We start from the raw sequence: 22342 nt of genomic DNA, 5'->3' as shown, positions 1-22342 counted from the left end.
CCAACTTTGCTTCCCCGTCGGAGAATCGAACCCCGGTCTCCCGCGTGACAGACGGGGATACTCACCACTATACTAACGAGGAGATTTGAGAGCAACAGGCCATGTAGATTCTTTGGGATGCCTTTACAACAAGAACCTATAGGCCCAAACATTGTCATTCAGGTCTGTACAACACTCAGAACATTAAATGAATATTAGGCAAAGTGGTGTTTCTTTTTGATAAAATATTAGGCTTTACGATTTCCTTTTCTCTTAGTCTTGGTACCCCACCTAAACTTTGTTTTATACTCTGTCTTCAGGGAAGAACTCATCTGAATCCTGGACAATGCTGGGCCTTTGCAGGATTCCCAGGACGTTTATCCGTCCGACTGTCCCATAAAGCCACTGTCACTCATGTGTCGCTGGGTCATATTCCTAAAATGATATCCCCATCTTCCACAATCTCCAGTGCTCCGAGGGAATTCTCTGTCTATGTAAGTCAAGCAACATCACATGTATCACATATGTGTCCACCTATACTGTGGATGAAGGGGCTTTAAAAAGTGTTAGCAATGATTTAATAACATATCACCTGATCTCATGCAAACTTTCTGTTTGTACAAATGAATTTTCTGCTTATCTCATCATATGATGTTTTTAGATACACCAACTAACTTTCACATATATACAAAGAACAGGATAATGAACTGCATTTCTATCTAATTTTCTCTCAGGGAAAGAAGGACATAAACGATGAGGAGAGTTTCTTGGGAACTTTTCAATATGAAGAAGATGGCAGCAGGATACAGACCTTCAAACGTCCTGTAAATAGGTCAAATTAATGTTTTATTAACCAAATACAACAGTTCTTACAGAAGCCCAGAGTGACTGAACCTGTTATAAATATTGGTAATCAATCTGTTATCACAAAACAGTCGTTTTTATTGCCTCACGATAAGAAACAAATGAAAATAAACCCCAGTGTTGCTGGATAACATTTTGTTTTCTGGTTAGGAAGATAATTGTATAATTCCATGGTATCTTCAAAAATCTATGCAAAATATATTTACAGTAAGGACAGTTGAACTAGGCTTCCATTCACTTCATTCAGATCTCCTATGTTTCCATTGTCTTGTCTAGTTGTAGCTATGGATTATTAATCTAACCCTAATAATTTGTATCTCTCTTGGCTCACAGGATTATAAAATTGACTCCTTCACCCATGTGAGCCTACAGGTGAACAGCAACTGGGGCCATCCAGACTACACATGCCTCTATAACTTTAGAGTGCATGGAGAACGTGCTGCATGAAGAGGACACCGTCTTTCATATATGTATTGTATTTGTTTAATGTTTATTTAATTTAGCAAAAATATTAATTTACAGAGAGAAACACAGTTCTCACAGCAACTAGCTGCTGTCAGACCCTGGGAAGCAGTGACTGGTGTCAAAACTGTGTTTTTCTTATTTCAGAGATTCTGTTACAGCTTTGTTTTAATGTGTTTCTTTTTGTGTGTGTGTTTTTTTATTTTTGCCCTCTTGAAGCCAGTCAGCCTCGGCAGATGGCTGTTCATCCTGAGCCTGGTTCTGCTGGAGGTTTCTTCCTTTTAAAGGGAGTTATCCTCTCCACTGTTGCCTTGTGCTTGCTCAGGATGGGGGATCCCTTGGATTAAACATCCATCGCGATCGGCTGGTGACCCCTCCGCCGAATCGCCACCTTAACGTGGTGGAGGGGTTTGAGTATCCCTCTGAACCAGATGGAGATTTTGTCTTGAGGTTCAGCCTTTAGTGAGGTTTCTCGGGACAGGATGCCATTGGGGAGGGATCAGACTAAGAGCGATTCAAGATTTTCAGTGAAGGACTACCAAAGGGATCAGGCAGTTAGGAAATGGACAGAATAAGATATTTCTTCCTGTGATTTCTTTGAGATTTTTCTTGCACTTCCTTACTTAGATATTTTGCCCGTATAGATGGTCATGTGTGCAAATAGAGAGTAATACATATGCCACTGTGATGGAGTCCAGGGGCTCCATCCCTATTGATTATTGATGTTTATTTACAGAACAAATTCTTTTTGTTGCATTTCTTTATTTCAGTGTGTTTTTGTTGGGTTAATTGAGTCTTACCTTTTGGGTGTGTCTCCTCAGAAGGGTGGAGCAGAAAGGGAGACAAGTTCTCCAGGTGCAGTTAAAAGCTGGAGCATACCATGTCAACTAATAGGGGCAGTGCTCTTAAAGTTTTATTAAGTTTAATTTAATCTTTTGATTGACCTTAAGATTAGTTTGTTTCTAATTTGCATGCATGTAAATATTTATTTGTACCATTGTTTTGTGTTAGGTTTGTGTAAATAATTTCTTGTTTTGTTTGTCACCCCTTTACCTGGTGTGGGTGGAATTGGCCAAAGGATAAAGCCAGCTTCTTTGTTTCACTGAGGAAATGTTGGTCGGTGTAATGGTGACCTGCAGCACCAAATAAAGCTGCTCCAACTAGATTTTGCTGCCTCGCCTCACCTCCTTTCGACGCAGTGCTTCCGTCGGTCAAAGTGACAACCACTCTGATTGAATTTCAACACGTTTTAACCATTATAAGCATAAATTTAGACATACAATTTGTTTACTGTGAACTAATTTATCAATGTAACGCATTTTCATTACAAACTATTTTACGGCAGCACATTAATAGTAAAATAAATGTTATTATTAATGTAACTCATCAATCAATAAATATATTGATTGAGTACAATCAATATATTTACAAATATATTGTGTTTCATTATTATCTTTTAATCATGACTGGAAATCAAAAACATTTCAAAGGAAAAATAATTGAAACTATGAATAATATAGGAAATAGCGCCACCATTTCCAAATAAGTATGGGACTGACCTCTCCCACCTTCTGCAAATCAGAAAAAATTGGTTATCAATCAACTCGACTGCATTTGTGCAGCAAACATTTTTGTTTGTGCTGCTTTGGCTTTGACGATATTAAAGAAAGTTTAAAGGTCAGAGGTCAACCAGCCGCTCACTGCCCCCTTTTTACAAAATCAAACTGACTAAAAGTAGTCAGGTTGATTGACATTGATTTTGTTTGATTTGCAGAAGGTGGGTGGGGCAGATTGACCTTTTGTGACCTCTGGAAACATTTCTTAATATCTTTAAAATGATAGCAGCACAAACAAACTGCTTTTAATGTAGTTCAAACACGTTTACAAACTCTGAAGTTGGTTTTGAATGTGGACAAGACAAAAGCAATGATTTTCTCACATGCCAGAAAAATATCAGAAACTTCCCTATTGCTTACCACTGCTGTAGGAGCACAAATCGAGTTTGTCAGTAATTATAAATATCTTGGTTTTATTCTAGATAATGAACTCTCTTTTAAAAATCACATAGCAAATCTACTACGGACATTGAAAATGAAAATTGGGTTTTATTATCGAAATGGATCTTGTTTTACACTCAAAGCTAGAAGAAAATTGGTAGCAGCGACATTCCTGCCACTTTTGGATTATGGAGATGTTTTATATATGAATGCTTCGACCAAATGTCTTCAATCATTAAATACTGTGTATCATTGCGCTTTAAGGTTTATAACCGGTAGTAGACGTCTGACACATCATTGTGATTTGTAGGGTAAAGCTGAATGGCCTCCTTTAAGTGTACGGAGAAACAATCATTTAATGATCCTGATGTATAAATCTTTACTCGGTCTAACCCCAGCATATTTATCCACTCTCCTTTTTGCTCAGGTCCCTCTTGAAAATGAGATCTAGATCTCAACGGGGTTTACCTGATTAAATAAATAAAGGAATATGAACAAACAAAAAATGTTGCTACGCAAACTTAGGACAAACCATTTTTGTCTGATTTGAAGAAAGATACATTCATTTGACAGCATAAGAGTTGAATTAATTTTTGCTGTAAGATGATCTAAAATTAGTTTTAAAACATTCTCATGAAGTCCAGCAGTTAATTATATGCGGAAAGCCTCTGTTTAATATTGTGATGTCACATAGGCTGATGTGTCATCAGGCGCTTTTGGAGCTTTTGTCAATAAGAGACGAGTTCCACTCAGATTTCTCACTTTTGTTGCAATTCAGTTCAAGGAGAAAGTCAGATTTCGAAGACCTGATAGCTCAACTAAACCATGGTGGAACACGGTAAAAGTAAGTTCTTTGTTTTTTAATTTAGTGACAAAGAAACCAGATCTAATTTTTGTGTAAGATTTCTGAGGAAATTGTGATGGCAATGTTAGAGATAGTTTATACACGATAGGCTGTGAGTAATCTGTTTTTTAGCACAACATCAAATAATTTTAGTTACTTTTGAGTCTCCATTACTCATGTGTCCTTGGCTCATAGTCACAAGATTTCCCCCCCAATTGACTCAATCTGCAGTGCTCCAAAATATTTTTCTGCCTGTATAAGTCATGAAACATGAGTGTCCCAACTCTAAGAAGCCATATATAAAACACACAAATGCACCTCAGCAATTGAGGAGGTGAATCAACAGAAAATGCAAACCCATTTTCTGTTTAAGGTTGTGAGTAATCTGTTTTTGAGCTCAAATCATTTTAGTTACTTTTGAGGCAAATATCAAAAGTCTCAGTTGTGCTTCTAGCACCTTTTTTTTTTTTTTTTGCATATTTGACAACTTCATTGAGTAAACATGAAAACAGCATCAAAATAGTAAGAGGTTTCACACATTTTAAAGCCAGTTTATGGTTTTCTCACTTTACATATTAAACTCACTGTAATAAGAGATTAATAATCTGATCAGCTAGTGATCTGGCCTGAAATATGACTTTGTAACTGACTTTGTAAAGACCGTTACAAAGTTGGCCTTCTGTCCTGGGGCGATCCTCACCTGTCTGGCGTCCTGGGCGAAGCCCCCACGCCCCAGACTGTACTCAATATTAACAATTTGCTAAATTGCAATGTTTAAGGACTTCAGCACTTAAATAATTAACCTTAGACTAGTGAACATGCTTTGCAAAAATACTTCTCCTTAACATTTTTTTCTTTGCAATTAGTTATCAGACCGAATAAAATACATAAAATAGCTTCAAAATAACAAACTTCTGCATGTTTGGGGGAAACCAATTTGTTCCACAGTTTAACCAGGTGCCAAGCCTTCAAGACAATACACAGGGCAAACCTGACCCACCTCAACAGGTGTTACGTCAATTCGCGTTTCCCCATCAGATACGGTTCCCCCAGCGCTCATAACAAGCACGCGCGTAACAAGCACGCGCTTGTTCAGAGCGTTCATCTACAGAACTACGGACACCGTGAAAGCTCAAACAACTTGTTTCAGCGAAGTTGTCCCAGTTATCTATATCTATATACTGTATCTCTATCTATCTATCTATCTATCTATCTATCTATCTATCTATCTATCTATCTATCTATCTATACACTATATATAGTATATATATATATATATATATATATATAGTATATATATATATATATATATATATATATATATATATATATATATATATATATACATACTGTATGTGTATGTACAATGTGTGTGTGTATTTAAGATGCTTTGTGTCAGTCAGCAACCCCTCTTCCATGTCTTTGTTTTTTCTCTTTTTGTGCAGCTCCATTGAAACGAAGCCTTCGTTTAATGAATAATGGATACTACGACTCTAATGGGAAACCAACAGTTTCCTACAGAGAGACGAGAGTCAGGTATAATATATAAGCTTTTTTTTAGCTCTTAAGTTTAACAGTCATCTGCTGGTCAATGCACATATTTTAACACTTGTATTTTTTCCATCTTGTGCCAGGAGTAGGACAAAAAGACGCCCAGTTTGCAGTAAAATGCAAGATAACCACCAAGAGAATGATAAGCTTTTCACTGTAAAAGATGGGATTATCAGTCCGTTACAACGTAATGGGATCATCTTTGTCATCTTGCTCTTGTCTGGTAAATACTCTCCTTCCACAAACAAACAGTTTGAAAGTTTGTAGAAAGTCTGTATTTTCTATATTATGTCACTGACTGTCATCTTCTGCTCATGTTCATCAGGATGTAGCTGCATATTTTCTGCTCTGCACTTAAGACCTTCAGAGTCAATAGTTTCAGTAACTTCAGTGGACATGGTAGGTTTTCTCTTCCTAATCTTAACTCTGATTTAAATATCCTGAACAAACTTGAGAACAAGCTGTTAATTTCAATGTTGTGACAAACTTTCTGTCTCTGGATAAGGATCAAGAAAAGCTCCCAGAGGGTTTCCACGAAGATCTGCAGGAGATGATGCAGAAACTCGACTACCTTCTACCACCAGCGGATCTGTTGCCCAACTTTGCTCTGGAATCTCAAGGTGAGCTATTAGAAAAACGATCATAAACCAGATTGCAAATTTTCAGTATTAAGGTTTCTTAACTCACTATTTCTGTTTTTTGTGCAGGTGCCAGACTTGTGGACACGATGACCTCAGAAGCATTTGAGAGCAACAGACCATGTAGATTCTTTGGGATGCCTTTACAAGAAGAACCCATAGGCCCAAACATTGTCATTCAGGTCTGTACAACACTCAGAACATTAAATGAATATTAGGCAAAATGGTGTTTCTTTTTGATAAAATACTTTACGATTTCCTTTTCTCTTAGTCTTGGTACCCCACCTAAACTTTGTTTTATACTCTGTCTTCAGGGAAGAACTCATCTGAATCCTGGACAATGCTGGGCCTTTGCAGGATTCCCAGGACGTTTATCCGTCCGACTGTCCCATAAAGCCACTGTCACTCATGTGTCGCTGGGTCATATTCCTAAAATGATATCCCCATCTTCCACAGTCTCCAGTGCTCCGAGGGAATTCTTTGTCTATGTAAGTCAAGCAACATCACATGTATCACATATGTATCCACCTATACTGTGGATGAAGGGGCTTTAAAAAGTGTTAGCAATGATTTAATAACATATCACCTGATCTCATGCAAACTTTCTGTTTGTACAAATGAATTTTCTGCTTATCTCATCATATGATGTTTTTAGATACACCAACTAACTTTCATATATATAGAAAGAACAGGATAATGAACTGCATTTCTATCTAATTTTCTCTCAGGGAAAGAAGGACATAAACGATGAGGAGAGTTTCTTGGGAGCTTTCCAATATGAAGAAGATGGCAGCAGGATACAAACCTTCAAAATTCCTGTAAAAATGTCAAATTAATGTTTTATTAACCAAATACAACAGTTCTTACAGAAGCCCAGAGTGACTGAACCTGTTATAAATATTGGTAATCAATCTGTTATCACAAAACAGTCGTTTTTGTTGCCTCACGATAAGAAACAAATGAAAATAAACCCCAGTGTTACTGGATAACATTTTGTTTTCTGGTTAGGAAGATAATTGTATAATTCCATGGTATCTTCAAAAATCTATGCAAAATATATTTACAGTAAGGACAGTTGAACTAGGCTTCCATTCACTTCATTCAGATCTCCTATGTTTCCATTGTCTTGTCTAGTTGTAGCTATGGATTATTAATCTAACCCTAATAATTTGTATCTCCATTGGCTCACAGGATTATAAAATTGACTCCTTCACCCATGTGAGCCTACAGGTGAACAGCAACTGGGGCCATCCAGACTACACATGCCTCTATAACTTTAGAGTGCATGGAGAACGTGCTGCATGAAGAGGACACCGTCTTTCATATATGTATTGTATTTGTTTAATGTTTATTTAATTTAGCATAAATATTAATTTACAGAGAGAAACACAGTTCTCACAGCAACTAGCTGCTGTCAGACCCTGGGAAGCGGTAGCTGGTGTCAGAGCCTGGGCCTCGCTAGCCTCAGGTGGCTGGTGTCAGTGTCTGGACCTCACTAGCCTCAGGTGGCTGGTGTCAGTGTCTGGGCCTTGCTAGCCTCTGGTGGCTGGTATCAGTGTCTGGGCCTCGCTAGCCTCTGGTGGCTGGTATCAGTGTCTGGGCCTTGCTAGCCTCAGGTGGCTGGTGTCAGAGTCTGGGCCTCGCTAGCCTCTGGTGGCTGGTGTCAGTGTCTGGGCCTCGCTAGCCTCTGGTGGCTGGTGTCAGAGTCTGGACCTCGCTAGCCTCAGGTGGCTGGTGTCAGTGTCTGGGCCTCGCTAGCCTCTGGTGGCTGGTATCAGTGTCTGGGCCTTGCTAGCCTCAGGTGGCTGGTGTCAGAGTCTGGGCCTCGCTAGCCTCTGGTGGCGGGTGTCAGTGTCTGGGCCTCGCTAGCCTCTGGTGGCTGGTGTCAGAGTCTGGGCCTTGCTAGCCTCTGGTGTCAGTGTCTGGGCCTCGCTAGCCTCTGGTGGCTGGTGTCAGAGTCTGGACCTCGCTAGCCTCAGGTGGCTGGTGTCAGTGTCTGGGCCTCGCTAGCCTCTGGTGTCAGTGTCTGGGCCTCACTAGCCTCAGGTGGCTGGTGTCAGAGTCTGGACCACGCTAGCCTCAGGTGGCTGGTGTCAGTGTCTGGGCCTCGCTAGCCTCAGGTGGCTGGTGTCAGAGTCTGGGCCTCGCTAGCCTCTGGTGGCTGGTGTCAGAGTCTGGACCTCGCCAGTCTCTGGTGGCTGGTGTTAGAGTCTGGGCCTCGCTAGCTTCTGGTGGCTGGTGTCAGAGTCTGGACCTCGCTAGCCTCTGGTGGCTGGTGTCAGTGTCTGGGCCTTTCTAGCCTCTGGTGGCTGGTGTCAGAGTCTGGGCCTCGCTAGCCTCTGGTGGCTGGTGTCAGAGTCTGGACCTCGCTAGCCTCAGGTGGCTGGTGTCAGTGTCTGGGCCTCGCTAGCCTCAGGTGGCTGGTGTCAGAGTCTGGGCCTCGCTAGCCTCTGGTTGCTGGTGTCAGTGCCTTGGCCTCGTCAGTTCCTGGTGGCTGGTGTCAGAGTCTGGGCTTGGCTAGTTGCTGGTGGTTGCTATTGGTGTCTGGGCCTTGCCAGTGGCTGCTGCCTGGTGTCGGAGCTTTGGCCTCGCCAGTGGCTGGTGTCTCTTGTCGGAGCCTTGGCCTCGCCAGTGTCTGGTGTCGGAGCCTTGGCCTCGCCAGTTTCTGGTGTCGGAGCCTTGGCCTCGCCAGTTTCTGGTGTCGGAGCCTTGGCCTCGCCAGTGTCTGGTGTCGGAGCCTTGGCCTCGCCAGTTTCTGGTGTCGGAGCCTTGGCCTCGCCAGTTTCTGGTGTCGGAGCCTTGGCCTCGCCAGTTTCTGGTGTCGGAGCCTTGGCCTCGCCAGTCTCTGGTGGCTGGTGTTAGAGTCTGGGCCTCGCCAGTCTCTGGTGGCTGGTGTCAGTGTCTGGGCCCCATTAGCCTCTGGTGGCTGGTGTCAGAGTCTGGACCACGCCAGTCTCTGGTGGCTGGTGTCAGAGTCTGGACCACGCCAGTCTCTGGTGGCTGGTGTCAGAGTCTGGAAATCGCCAGTGGTTGGTGGCTGGTGTCAGAGTCTGGGCTTTGGCAGTGGCTGGTGTCAGTGCTTTGGACTCTCCAGTGGCTGGTTACTGGTGTCGGAGCCTTGGCCTCGCCAGTGGCTGGTGTCGGAACCTTGGCCTCGCCAGTGGCTGGTGTCGGAGCCTTGGCCTCGCCAGTGTCTGGTGTCGGAGCCTTGGCCTCGCCAGTAGCTGGTGTCGGAGCCTGGATCTCGTCAGTGGCTGGTGGCTGGTGTCAAAACTGTGTTTTTCTTCTTTCAGAGATTCTGTTACAGCTTTGTTTTAATGTGTTTCTTTTTGTGTGTGTGTTTTTTATTTTTGCCCTCTTGAAGCCAGTCAGCCTCGGCAGATGGCTGTTCATCCTGAGCCTGGTTCTGCTGGAGGTTTCTTCCTTTTAAAGGGAGTTATCCTCTCCACTGTTGCCTTGTGCTTGCTCAGGATGGGGGATCCCTTGGATTAAACATCCATCGCGATCGGCTGGTGACCCCTCCGCAGAATCGCCACCTTAACGTGGTGGAGGGGTTTGAGTATCCCTATGAACCAGATGGAGATTTTGTCTTGAGGTTCAGCCTTTAGTGAGGTTTCTCGGGACAGGATGCCATTGGGGAGGGATCAGACTAAGAGCGATTCAAGATTTTCAGTGAAGGACTACCAAAGGGATCAGGCAGTTAGGAAATGGACAGGATAGAATATTTCTTCCTGTGATTTCTTTGAGATTTTTCTTGCACTTCCTTCCTTACTTAGATATTTTCTCTGTATGGATGACCATGTGTGTGTGTTTGTTCTTGGCAGTTTAAATAAACTCATGGTAAGTCTGTCTAACTTCCAGTGCAATCTTGATAAAACCTATCAAAATTGCAGGTTATCTATCAAGATCCTGATAGATTTGCAGTGCAAATAAAACACTTTGGCGTGCCAAAGTGTGCCCCTTGGTTGGAACTCAGAAGAAAATAGCTAAAATAATTATTTTATGGAAAAGGCTAATGTTGGTGCACCCCCTCTTCTCCCACCAAACATGAATCCTGAATAATTGCTGCCCCGGTTTATTTGATTTGGTGTGTAAAACCTTGACAATAATGCTCCAGAGTCTTTTCTGCTCGTCTTATCAGTAATTGTCATGCTGCCACCATGACGCTAGTGGGCGCTGTTTCTGACTGTAAACTTTTAAATTCAAACAAGATGGCAGCGCCCTGTGAGCCCGTGCAGGACTGAAGACACGAATCCAACATTAAAAAAATAAAGATAAACTAAGCGTGACGACATAAATGCAGGTATGTTTAAAACAGTAACATACTTCTTTTATGTGTTTTATATTGTTAACGTGTGAAAGGACAGCGAAAGGTAACGTTAGTTTATTTAAATCAGAAATATGTCGATATAAACCCATTTTAAAACTGTCTCAGAATTACAGCTTCTGAAGCCTGCAGTAACAAACCTCAACAAAGACAATAGGACATTTTTATAACGATAAATTGTATATATTGTTCCTACACAGGATCAGTAACGAAGTGACGTTTAATACATAATTGTTGAGCAATAAGTTTATATAAAATAACTTATGGTTTTCTCAATAACAGCTGTCTGACACTGAAGCCTGCAGTTACAAAACCCAAGAAAGATTTACTATACACATATATATATGTATATATATACCGATTAACTTTATTTTATTTTGTTCTGTTCAGACATGTGGCATTTAAGTTGAAATTTCAGAGAACTATTTATCCGAGTCAGGTCACAGAAACAGAAAAAATATAAACTCTTATATATTATGTTCTATCTATCTAGATGACAGTCAGATTTATTTATCTATCTAGTCAAACTGCCTTGATGGCCTCAAAGCAAAGATGGCCACAAACTTTATGAGTTTTAATGACTCCTGGTGCAAAAGAAACCTCGTTTTGAAACAGGAGAGGCTTATTCATCAAATTTGTGTTACTGTCATGGGAACAGATAAAATTATACAGGTTGAGGAAAGAATGGATTCATTTAATTAGGAGCAAATCAGCAATGGTTGAGAAATAAGACGAAATAAGACCAAAAATATAATTAGGAATCCAGAGACAGCCTCAAAACATTACATAAAGATCATAGTGAGGAATGTTGCTGAAAATACAGGAAAGTTTCTGTGTTAAGTTGATTTTTCTTGTTTTGTGATCTAGATGAGCCATGACATCTGCAGCAAAACCATCTAAGAAAGCTCTCAAAAAGCAGGTCCGAAGTAAGGCCTCCTTTACGTCACCCTTCAGTGCAAAATGGAGCCCACTTTTACCGAAAGACAAGGATTTCATCCTGAGAACTTTAAAGGACAAAATAATTGCCACAGGCCTGAAGAAGGAAGAGGTGAAAATGCCTCACCAGTGGAGGAAAAAGAAGGAGAATAAACCAGATGTTGCTGCGGAGCCTGTTCCCCAGGCGAGTGAGGAGGCGCAGGGGCCCAACCCGACCAGAAACGGCTGGAAAGATACGGCGGCCAGACGGCAGCTGGCCATCGGCATCAACGAGGTCACCAAGGCACTAGAGAGGAACCAGCTCCGGCTGCTGCTTGTTTGTAAGTCTGTCAGACCGCAGCTCATGACGAACCACCTGATCGCTCTGAGCGCAACGAGAGGCGTGCCGGCCTGCCAGGTGCCCCACCTGAGCGAGAGCGTGGCGGAGCTCCTGGGGCTCAAAAGCGTCCTCTCTCTGGGGTTCAGGCGGTGTTCTTCTGAAGACCAGGAGATGTTCAGAGACACGGTGGATGCCATTATACCCAGAGTGCCTTCACTGGAAGTTGATTGGCTGACAGATGAAGCAGCTGCAGTGCCAGCTGAACTCACGGCTGACCTGGAAGAGGAAGAGGAGGGAGAGGAGCAGATGGAGGAGGGGAAGGAGGAGGAAGGTGGGAGAAGAGCACAAAAACGGAAACTGGAGATTGAATCTGAAATCACAGACTCTGCCTTATCCTGCACTCTGCGGCCTTTGAAAGTAAAGAGAATTGTTCCAAACCCCGATAAGAAAAGAAAAACAAAACTGAAGAAACAGAAATGAAAGATCTTCACCTGTTTCTTCTGTTGTTTTATTTTGTTTGCATATTGTTGGAACTTTGACAGCCATCAAAACAGCTTTAACCATATCAGTTTTGATAAAGGTTGAGCTCTCAATTAATTAATCTGATCTTTTTACAGTTTTGTGATAAAACATTATAGTTTTCATCTGTATCTTTACGGCATTTCTTCTTTCATGAATCTTGTTTATAATGCTTAAAAGTTGTTTTGCAGAATCTAATAAAATACAGTTCTGTTCAAGTTAAGAATGGATGCATTGTGTTTTATTTCTAAAGTTTTCTTGCATGAAATGTGTGTAATCTTAAAAATCTCAAAGGAGCATGTTGTGATCTTAGGGTTCATAAAAGTATGTTTATGAATATATATGAATTTATTACATATTGCCAATAATAAAGTGCCTAGTTATGCAATAGTCATTATTTAACCTTAAATGTGCTGTTAGTACCAGATATCCACATGGTGTTTTTAATCTGCTATCCAAACGTTTCTATAAAAATCAAAGTCACTTTATACTGAATTTGTCACCAAGAGACTTTCATGTTTGTTCTGTATTATGTATTTTTTAAAGCTATAATAATATGGCTCTAACACATAATGAACACATTGCAACTTAAATGCAACAGGCGTCAGAATTTGCCAATCTGCCAATACATGTTAAAACCAGCTGATTAGTTTTGGATTCGTACCTCTTGTGATGTCATCAGTCCAAATACACAGAGAACAGAGTTAGCATGTTGTTTTTTCTTTACTTTTTGGAAAACATTTTGTTAATTTCTTCAGCAGAAATCAAAACTTCATTAGTGGAGGGAAAAAAAAGAGAAACACCTAACAGGAGGACATCTTTAAAATAAATCTCAGCAATGACAGAAAAAAGAAGCTCCATCTCAGCCACGTTCCTTTTTCAAATTTAAGAGTTTATTCAATCAAATATCCATGCTGGTATAGCTGATGTGTTGTAACAGACTGGTATTCGCACTGGGTTTATGCCTAAATGATGCTGGTACAGGTTCTTCAGCTGTTTCACAGTTTACAATGGCTCTAAATTAAAAACATTGTTCTTCAGTTTGACTGGATGTTAATTCAGACATACACTCATCGCCCGACCTTGCAGATCTCCTAAAGAAAAAAACAAACAAAAAACAAGGCGGTTGTCTCAGCCACTGAAGTTTGTGGCTGTAAACCATCAATGCTGGAGTCAACATGGGAGCAGAACCGACAGACAGTTCATCTGAGCCACTGCAGGCAACACGAGGCACGCCGTCGATGCAGAAACTGGTTTTCAGAGTTAAGTTAATGACTGTAGCATCTCCTTGTGAGTTGGACTCAGAGCTTTTACTGACCAATGCTTTTTGTTCTGGCCGATCTTTGTGGAATGTGAGAAAAACAAATACAAAATGAGCAATTAAAAATAGAATAGTAATTAAAACAAACAAAAAAATAGCAGATGCTGCCTGTTTGTCTTGCATTTGGCAGAATCACAAACATTAAACCACCAAAAAGAATGTAAAACAAAAACAGAGACTCCAGCTTAGAACAAGTGGTCGGTCAAAACCTTTGCTCATTGAAGCACACAGAACTGCTAAATGCCCTCAAACAAGTAGTAAAGGGAGAGTTGAAGTTGATGTTTTACATTAACAAATATCACAACTTCTATACATTTAGCTGCACATCACACTAAAACAAAATGACCCACTATATATTTTAATGTCTGAAAGAAAAGAAAAAAGATTTCAGAAAACCAAGAAAAATGTGTGATGAGCTTACAGAAATTTATTAAATGTTTCCTCCGACTTCTTGATTAATTAAAGTTTGAATTTATAACCCAGGTTCAGATCATCCAGTGGTTGGCTTTAAATGTTTTGACATATGGATATCTATTGCACTTCTGAAACAGTGGCCAAAATGAACAAAATAATTTAGTAAAAATAAACTAGTCTGGCTGCCCTCAGTCTAATAATGACTCTCAGAGCCTCCATGTTGTTCAGACTTCGGGTCCATGGTGAGGAGGGGGCGGATCTGTGTCCTCTAACTATCAAATTATGGGCAAGAATATTTTTTCATACACTGGTTTGTGAATAAAAACATAGGTCTGATGTTGACGTTAGAAAAACTGTTTCTATTTATATTTATATTATATATAAACTTATTTGCAAGTTTCAGAAAACTGGAAATGTTGCACAACAACCACGAAATGGTCCACGTATTAATATGTGTAATTAAAACAATGCTAATCATATAGAGCACATTATATAAATAAGAACGGTTGTCCAATATAAAATGTTTCTTTTTTTCTATGGAAACTTATGGCCCATCCTGTAGATATATGATGTAGATATGTAGAAATAGAGATTCAAATCTACATAAGGAGCAGTGCAACTTGTATATACAACATATAGAATAAATAATTCAGGGCAAAAACTCCTCCCCCATCCAGCCAACATTGTACCTTATTATAAAATACTTATTTTAAACACCTGGTCTTTAAAAAAAGTCCTTAGAAGTAAAACCTCTGGCAAAAATACAGATGGTAGTGGGAAGACATAGGCTAAACAATCACAGTGAAGTTTAATAGGGGCATTAAAAAATGTGTCGGCGATATTCAGTGCTTGACATACATCAAACATTAGTACAATGAAAACACGGTAGTTATAGATAGAGAAAAGAGGAAGTTCAAGCTGATTTCTCCCAGAACCCAACCCACCCCGTCCAGGTCTAAGCACAAGACAAACAGCCAGCAGAGATCCAGTCCCTGCAACAGCTTCTAGCAACACGACATACACACACATCCATCCATACACATTCCAAAGGAGGCAGAAAAAGAAATAAAGAAAAAATAATACTCATACTAAGTAAATAAATGAATATATATTTTTACGTTCGTACTAGTAAATTACACCAACATACAAATAAAGAGAAAAATAAAATAAAAATAAATAAATTATAAGACAAAGAATATATATCGGTTAAAAACAAAAGAATTGGATATCGATGAGAAGGCCTACAGATAATTTAATTTCCTTCTGAATCAGGTAGCAAAGTCATGGTACCCACTACAGATAGGAAAGGTCTCCAAGTCTCCATAAATTTACTGGTGGAACCCTTGAGTGAAAATCTGAGTTTTTCCAGTTTCAGGTTGTAAAGAACTTCTCTGACCCAGTGGTCATGAGACGGGGGGACGTTTAGTTTCCATCTAAGTAGAATAAGTCTTCGAGCCAGAAGGGTGGTGAAGGTGTCAGTTGACTTTTTGCATTTGGAACAATGCAGAGGTGGTTTTGAGTACATTCTGGTAGTGATGGACCACTATACCCGCTTCGCTCAGGCCTACGCAACTACAAACAAATCAGCAAAAACGGTGGCAGATAAACTGTTTAATGACTTTTGTCTCAGATTTGGTTTTCCAGAAAATTACATCATGATTTAGGACGAGAGTTTGAAAACAGGTTGATACATCACCTGAAAGAACTGTCTGGTGTTAAGGGGTCACACACCACCCCCTATCACCCACAAAGGAACGGACAAACAGAAAGATTTAGCAGGACTTTTCTTTCTATGTTAAGAACGCTAACGGAGGAACAGAAAACAGATTGGAAAAATCACCTCGACAAAGTTGTAAGTGCATACAATTGCACTGTTAATAATGCCACCAGTTACTCTCCCTTCTTCTTGCTGTTTGGGAGGTCGCCACGGTTACCAGTTGATCTTCTGTTTGGCCTTGAGCGAGAGCAAGGTTCGGGTTCCTACCAGGACTATGTGGACAGATGGGGACAAAGGATGGCTGAGGCATACAGCATTGCCTCCAAAAACACAGCCAAGTCCGCTGACCGAGGGAAAATACAGTACGACAAGAGAACACATGGTCCAAGACTGCGAGTCGGAAGCCGTGTACTTGTTAGAAATGTGGCAGAAAAGGGAGGGCCAGGCAAAATCCGCTCCTATTGCGAAGATAACATCTATGTGGTTAAGCGTCAAATGGGGGAGGAAAGTCCTGTATTCGAACTGGAGGCAGAAAATGGAAAAGGCAGAACAAGAGTTTTGCACCTAAATATGTTGTTGTCCTGTGATTTCCTCCCTCTGTGTTCAGATGAGAACATGACTGTAGCCCGTACAAATACAAAGAAGAGATATGACAACAAACGGAGGCGAACGCGTGTGGAACAGACACAACAAACGGGAAGTGAGGAGGAAGCTCCAGAGGAGGATTTCTCTGATGTGGTTTTCAGATGGCCTCTTCCAGAGCCTAGCAGTATACCGGACCCCATGGCTACAGAATTTGTGCCACAAATGGACAGTTGTGCCAACAAACCCCTGCACAGAGCAGGGGATGGTCAGGGTGATTGTGCAGAGACTGTTGAGGAGGGTGCCGGCATTGCCAAGCCAGAGGATGTGGACATCGTGGTCTCAGGGGATGTGGAAAGTGGGTCTAACATTGAAGAGGCCGTAGAGGCAAGACAGCCAAGTCCGCGTCCAAAGAGAGAGCAAAGGAGACCACAGACGTTGACATATTTTGCTCTTGGAGAACCAAATTGCACAGACAGAACAGTGGCCACGAAATGTGTACAAGGTTACTGGCGGCCTTGGTAAAACAGAGAAAGTTGTACTGTAACCTGTATGTCCATTCCATTCTCCATACATTAATGACCAGGTACACTTGAATGTCGAGACAACATTTCTAAAGTGAGGGAGCGTGTAAGAGACACCGAATTCATTAGTTTATTTATTTATTATACTGTTCGTGTGTATTATAGTTCACCGGTACCCCACCCAATTTGGTTTGTTTATTATAATAAGTTCATCCATTTTTTATTGTAGCTTGATAACTTAGTAACTGACATTTCCTTTATGTCATTGAATGCGACTGTGTTTGACGTGTGTTCCTGGAACCACGCAGTGCTCGGTTTCCGTTCTTCTGGGGAGCGTTAGGCACCGAGTATGTCAAGCTGTATTTTTGTATAAAAGTAAATAAAATATATTTTTTTAATTCGCAAAGACAACTCCGAATGTCATCTGTGCCTGAGCCGAGCAACATACGTATATATATATATATATATATATATACATACATATATATACATATATATATATATAGTGGAAAAGCATGGCTTCATGATGACCACCAGAGGGAGCTGTGTGTAGATGAGCCCTGAGCTTTTTGCCGACTCGTTAGATAGAGTAAGGGATGACAAACGTTAGACCGGAAGGAGTAGCTTTGTACTGTTTGCTACCGTATGCTAACGTGCCTAACGGTTTTTCTACTGTCCTAAAAAAGAAGATTTCCGTGTAGAACTGTGGAGCTCGTTCTGTCTTAATATATTATGAGTTTCTGTTAAATGATATCAGGTTACAGTTAAACAATAACCTGTTGTTATTTTACTGAATGTATGTTAATCTGACCTTACTATAGTGACAGTTAGAGCGAATGGCCAGTTGCCACCAGCAATTTCGAGTAGTAAGCAGAGTTTACTAAGTGAGTATTTTAAGATGTTGTATAACACTGAGTTGACCATATTGTAAGAAGTCTGTGTGATTTTATTTATTTTAATTTTTTAAAGCGTGCCTGCTTCAGTTGTTTATGCACTCAGTTTTAAACTTATAGTACAGTGTTTTATACATAACTTTGCTTAAAAGAAAAGGGATTTATTTGATTTTGCTATTCTAGTAGCTGAAAGATTTTTGTCTAACAAAAATTCACAATTATGTAAAACTCCAAATTAATTTTAACACTACTATCCCTTTATTAGAGTATTTGAGAAATAAAACCCCATTTATAAGTTTGTCTGGTTCCCTCATTCTACCAGGCTCTATATATATATATTGTGTGTGTGTGTGTGTGTGTGTATTTAAGATGTTTTGTGTCCCCCTCTTCCATGACTTTGTTTTTTTTCTTTTTGTGCAGCTGTATTGAAACGAAGTCTTCGTTTATCAATAAATGGCTACTATGACTCAAATGGGGAACCAACAATTTCCTACCGAGAGACAAAACGCACTTAGATCAGCAAGGGCCAATCTAAAACGTACCATCAACTCAGCAAAAATGCCTACAGTCAAAAGATCCAAGGTTTCTTTCATGATGCCAGCTACACCAGACAACTGTGGCAGGGCATCCAGTCTGTGACTGACTATAAAACCACATCTCCATCCTGCCGAGATGACATTAGCTTCCTTAATGAGCTCAAGATTTGAAGCCTTAAATAAAACTCCTGCCAGGAAAGCTACCCCTCACCCTGATGAACAGGCTCGAAACATCTGCTGTGCGAAAATCCCTGGGGAAGGTCAACATATAAAAAGCTGCAGGTCCTGACAACATTCCAGCAAGGCTGATCAAAGAATGTGCAGACCAGCTAGCCCACGTGCTCACGAACATCTTCAATACGTCTATGCACCAGACCATTGTCCCCTCATGTTTTAAGTCATCTATTATTATTCCAGTGCCCAAGAAACGAATCATCGCATGTCTGAATGATTTGCCACTCATTGCATTAACATCTATCATCCTGAAGTGCTTCGAGAGAGTGGTTAAGGATCACATAATGTCTATACTGCCTCCATCATTTGACCCATTCCAGTTTGCGTACAAATCTAACCGCTTTACTGAAGATGCCATCTCCACTGCTCTTCATCTCAGCCTGGTACATCTGGAGAAAAGAAACACCCACGTACAGATGCTGTTTTTGGACTTCAGCTCAGCATTTAATATGATCATTCCCCAGGATTTGGTATGCAAGCTGGTCTCCATGGGCTTCAACACTCCACTATGCAACTGGCTGCTGGACTTCCTCACTGACAAAACTCAGTCTGTCCGTGTGGGTAATAACATCTCCAATGTCATTTCTTTGAACACTGGTTCCCCCCAGGGCTGTGTCTTGAGCCCCCTGCTGTTTACCCTGATGACTCACGACTGTCGTCCCAGGTTTAACACAAACCACATCATGAAATATGCAGATGACACAATAATTGTGGGACTCATTCAGGACAACAATGAAATGAACTACAGAAAAGAGGTACAACATCTTGTGGACTGGCGCAGAATAAACAACCTGCTCCTGAACGTTGACAAGACAAAAGAAATCATTGTCAACTTCAGAAGGTCTCGACCGAACCACATACCACTCCTCATTAACGATAAAGCAGTGTAGATCGTTATCAGCACTGAGTTCCTGGGGGTTCACATTACAGACAACCTCAGCTGGACAACTCACATCGCTTCACTGGTGAAAAAGACTCAGCAGCGCCTGCACTTTATGAGACGAATGAGAAGGGCTTCCCTCCCGCCTCCCATCCTCTCCACCTTCTACAGAGGAACCATTGAGAGCCTGCTGACCATCTGGTCTGGGAGCTGCAAGGCCTCAGATTGGAAGTCTCTGGGAAGAGTGGTGAAGACAGCGGAGAGGATCATTGGGACTCCACTCCCCCCTATCCAAACCATTGCACACAGATGCTGTTTAGCCAGAGCATCCCAGATCCTCTCTGACTCCACCCATCATCTCCATGGTCTGTTCATCCGGTTGGCATCTGGCAGGAGATTTTGTAGCATCTGCTGCAGAACAGTCAGACTCAGAAATTGCTGTCTCCCACTGGCCATCAGATTGCTCAACAATTCCATCACTTAAACTGTCTGAGACTGCTTGAAAATTCTAAGTTATATATATATATATTTAGCAATACATTATTATTTGTTATTATGTAATTATAGGCACACTTGTGTTTCTGTATGTGCTCCGGTGGCCAAGCGATGACATTTCATTACCAGTTTTACTTATGTTTCTTGAGCAATGACAATAAAATAAGTCTTAAGTCTAAGAGTCAGGTATATTATATAAACCTTTATTTTTGCTCTTAAGTTTAACAGTCATCTGCTGATCAATGCACATATATAAACACTTGTATTTTTTCCATCTTGGGCCAGGAGTAGCCGAAAAAAACACCCAGTAAACAGTAAAATTAAAGATCACTACCAGGATAATAATATGCTTTTCAATGTAAAGGAGGGCATTGTCATTCAGTTAAAACGTAACAGTATCAGTTCTGTTAAATTCTCAATCCGTCTCTGTTTCAGGATGTTCTGCTCCAAAGTTGCTTCACACTGTTTCAGCGCTCTTTGTCGCTTCTCTTCTTTCTCAGCCACAAACTTCTCAAATTTCATCTCCTCCTCTTTAGTCGTTTATACATCTTTGTCATCTTGCTCTTTTCTGGTAATTACTCTCATTCCACAAACAAGAAATTTGAATGTGTTGTAGAAAGTCTGTATTTTCTATGTTATGTCACTAACTGTCATCTTCTGCTCATGTTCATCAGGATGTAGCTGCATATTTTCTGCTCTGCACTTAAGACCTTCAGAGTCAATAGTTTCAGTAACTCCAGTGGAGATGGTAGGTTTTCTCTTCCTAATCTTAACTCTGATTTAAATATCCTGAACAAACTTGAGAACAAGCTGTTAATTTCAATGTTGTGACAAACTTTCTGTCTCTGGATAAGGATCAAGAAAAGCTCCCAGAGGGTTACCACGAAGATCTGCAGGAGATGAAGAAGAAATTCGACTACCTTCTACCACCAGCGGATCTGTGGCCCAACTTTGCTCTGGAGTCTCAAGGTGAGCTATTAGAAAAACGATCATAAACCAGATTGCAAATTTTCAGTATTAAGGTTTCTTATCTCAATATTTCAGTTTTTTGTTCCGGTGCCAGACTTGTACAAACGATGACCTCAGGAGCATTTGAGAGCAACACACCATGTAGATTATTTGGGATACCTTTACACCAAGAACCCATAGGCCCAAACATTGTCATTCAGATCTGAACAACACTCAGAACATTAGATGAATATTAGGCAAAGTGGTGTTTCTTTTTTTTTTTTTTTTTTTCCCCTCCAGGAGGTCTTTTTGTGGGCTCTAGTGTCCTTTATATGATAGTGGGCTGACAGGAAACGGGGGGGGAGAGGGGGGAAGACACGTGGCAAATGTCGTCGGGTCCGGGAGTCGAACCCGCGACGGCCGCGTCGAGGACTCAAGGCCTCCAAATACGGGTCACGCTAACCGCTACGCCACCACGGCACGCCCAGTGGTGTTTCTTTTTGATAAAATATTAGGCTTTACGATTTCCTTTTCTCTTAGTCTTGGTACCCCACCTAAACTTTGTTTTGTACTCTGTCTTCAGGGAAGAACTCATCTGAATCCTGGACAATGCTGGGCCTTTGCAGGATTCCCAGGACGTTTATCCGTCCAACTGTCCCATAAAGCCACTGTCACTCATGTGTCGCTGGGTCATATTCCTAAAATGATATCCCCATCGTCCACAATCTCCAGTGCTCCGAGGAAATTCTTTGTCTATGTAAGTCAAGCAACACCACATGTATCACATATGTGTCCAACTATACTGTGGATGAAGGGGCTTTAAAAAGTGTTAGCAATGATTTAGTAACATATCACATGATCTCATGCAAACTTTCTGTTTGCACAAATGAATTTTCTGCTTATCTCAGCATATGATGTTTTTAGATACACCAACTAACTTTCACATATATACAAAGAACAGGATAATGAACTGCATTTCTATCTAATTTTGTCTCAGGGATAGAAGGACATAAACGATGAGGAGAGTTTCTTGGGAACTTTTCAATATGAAGAAGATGGCAGCAGGATACTGACCTTCGAACTTCCTGTAAATATATCAAATTAATGTTTTATTAACCAAATACAACAGCTCTTACAGAAGCCCAGAGTGACTGACATTTTGTTTTCTGGTTAGGAAGATATACAGTAAGTATAATTCCATGGTATCTTCAAAAATCTGACAAATATATTTACAGCAAGGACAGTTGAACTAGGCTTCCATGCACTTTATTCAGATCTCCTATGTTTCCATTGTCTTGTCTATTTGTAGCTATGGATTATTAATCTAACCCTCCTAATTTGTATCTCTCTTGGCTCACAGGA

The 22342-nt window shown here is 40.8% G+C and overlaps 3 protein-coding genes across 6 annotated transcripts; all 3 read left to right on the top strand.

Annotated features, from left to right (window-relative positions):
• Position 1: 1 nt before the first annotated feature.
• On the top strand, positions 2–22061 carry LOC114140388 (SUN domain-containing protein 3-like). 4 transcript variants are annotated; one of them, XR_003594566.1, is made up of 5 exons: positions 2–162; positions 5592–5682; positions 5781–5920; positions 6023–6096; positions 6203–6317. XR_003594566.1 is itself a non-coding variant. In XM_028010213.1 (5 exons), the coding sequence occupies exons 1-5, from the start codon at positions 118–120 to the stop codon at positions 1588–1590; spliced, it is 414 nt and encodes a 137-aa protein (XP_027866014.1). In that variant the 5' UTR covers positions 2–117; the 3' UTR covers positions 1591–1674. The 4 variants fall into 4 exon arrangements, 2 of the variants coding, with proteins under 2 accessions (XP_027866014.1, XP_027866006.1); XM_028010213.1 differs by lacking the exons at positions 5592–5682; positions 5781–5920; positions 6023–6096; positions 6203–6317 and adding exons at positions 300–473; positions 714–803; positions 1177–1215; positions 1525–1674; XM_028010205.1 differs by lacking the exons at positions 5592–5682; positions 5781–5920; positions 6023–6096; positions 6203–6317 and adding exons at positions 300–473; positions 714–803; positions 1177–1354.
• Positions 6427–10252, top strand: LOC114140409 (SUN domain-containing protein 3-like). The gene is made up of 5 exons (XM_028010226.1): positions 6427–6517; positions 6650–6823; positions 7064–7153; positions 7527–7565; positions 9700–10252. The coding sequence occupies exons 1-5, from the start codon at positions 6473–6475 to the stop codon at positions 9763–9765; spliced, it is 414 nt and encodes a 137-aa protein (XP_027866027.1). The 5' UTR covers positions 6427–6472; the 3' UTR covers positions 9766–10252.
• Positions 10385–12659, top strand: LOC114140369 (ribonuclease P protein subunit p38-like). Its single transcript, XM_028010181.1, has 2 exons — positions 10385–10638; positions 11530–12659. The coding sequence occupies exon 2, from the start codon at positions 11537–11539 to the stop codon at positions 12395–12397; it is 861 nt and encodes a 286-aa protein (XP_027865982.1). The 5' UTR covers positions 10385–10638; positions 11530–11536; the 3' UTR covers positions 12398–12659.
• Positions 22062–22342: the final 281 nt, after the last annotated feature.

This window comes from Xiphophorus couchianus, chromosome 3 (genome assembly GCF_001444195.1).
Source record: "Xiphophorus couchianus chromosome 3, X_couchianus-1.0, whole genome shotgun sequence".
Taxonomy (NCBI): Eukaryota; Metazoa; Chordata; class Actinopteri; order Cyprinodontiformes; family Poeciliidae; genus Xiphophorus; species Xiphophorus couchianus.
The sequence above is the reverse complement of the archived record's forward strand: the minus strand, read 5'-3'. Positions and strand labels throughout refer to the sequence as shown.

Bases quoted from the DNA above. Each gene is read 5' to 3' on its own strand.
- LOC114140388 (XM_028010205.1), top strand. From the start codon at position 118: ATGCCTTTACAACAAGAACCTATAGGCCCAAACATTGTCATTCAG. The intron at 163-299 runs GTCTGTACAACA...CTCTGTCTTCAG, and splicing joins GCCCAAACATTGTCATTCAG to GGAAGAACTCATCTGAATCC. The intron at 474-713 runs GTAAGTCAAGCA...ATTTTCTCTCAG, and splicing joins CGAGGGAATTCTCTGTCTAT to GGAAAGAAGGACATAAACGA.
- LOC114140409 (XM_028010226.1), top strand. From the start codon at position 6,473: ATGCCTTTACAAGAAGAACCCATAGGCCCAAACATTGTCATTCAG. The intron at 6,518-6,649 runs GTCTGTACAACA...CTCTGTCTTCAG, and splicing joins GCCCAAACATTGTCATTCAG to GGAAGAACTCATCTGAATCC. The intron at 7,566-9,699 runs GTGAACAGCAAC...GCCCTCTTGAAG, and splicing joins TCACCCATGTGAGCCTACAG to CCAGTCAGCCTCGGCAGATG.
- LOC114140369 (XM_028010181.1), top strand. From the start codon at position 11,537: ATGACATCTGCAGCAAAACCATCTAAGAAAGCTCTCAAAAAGCAGGTC.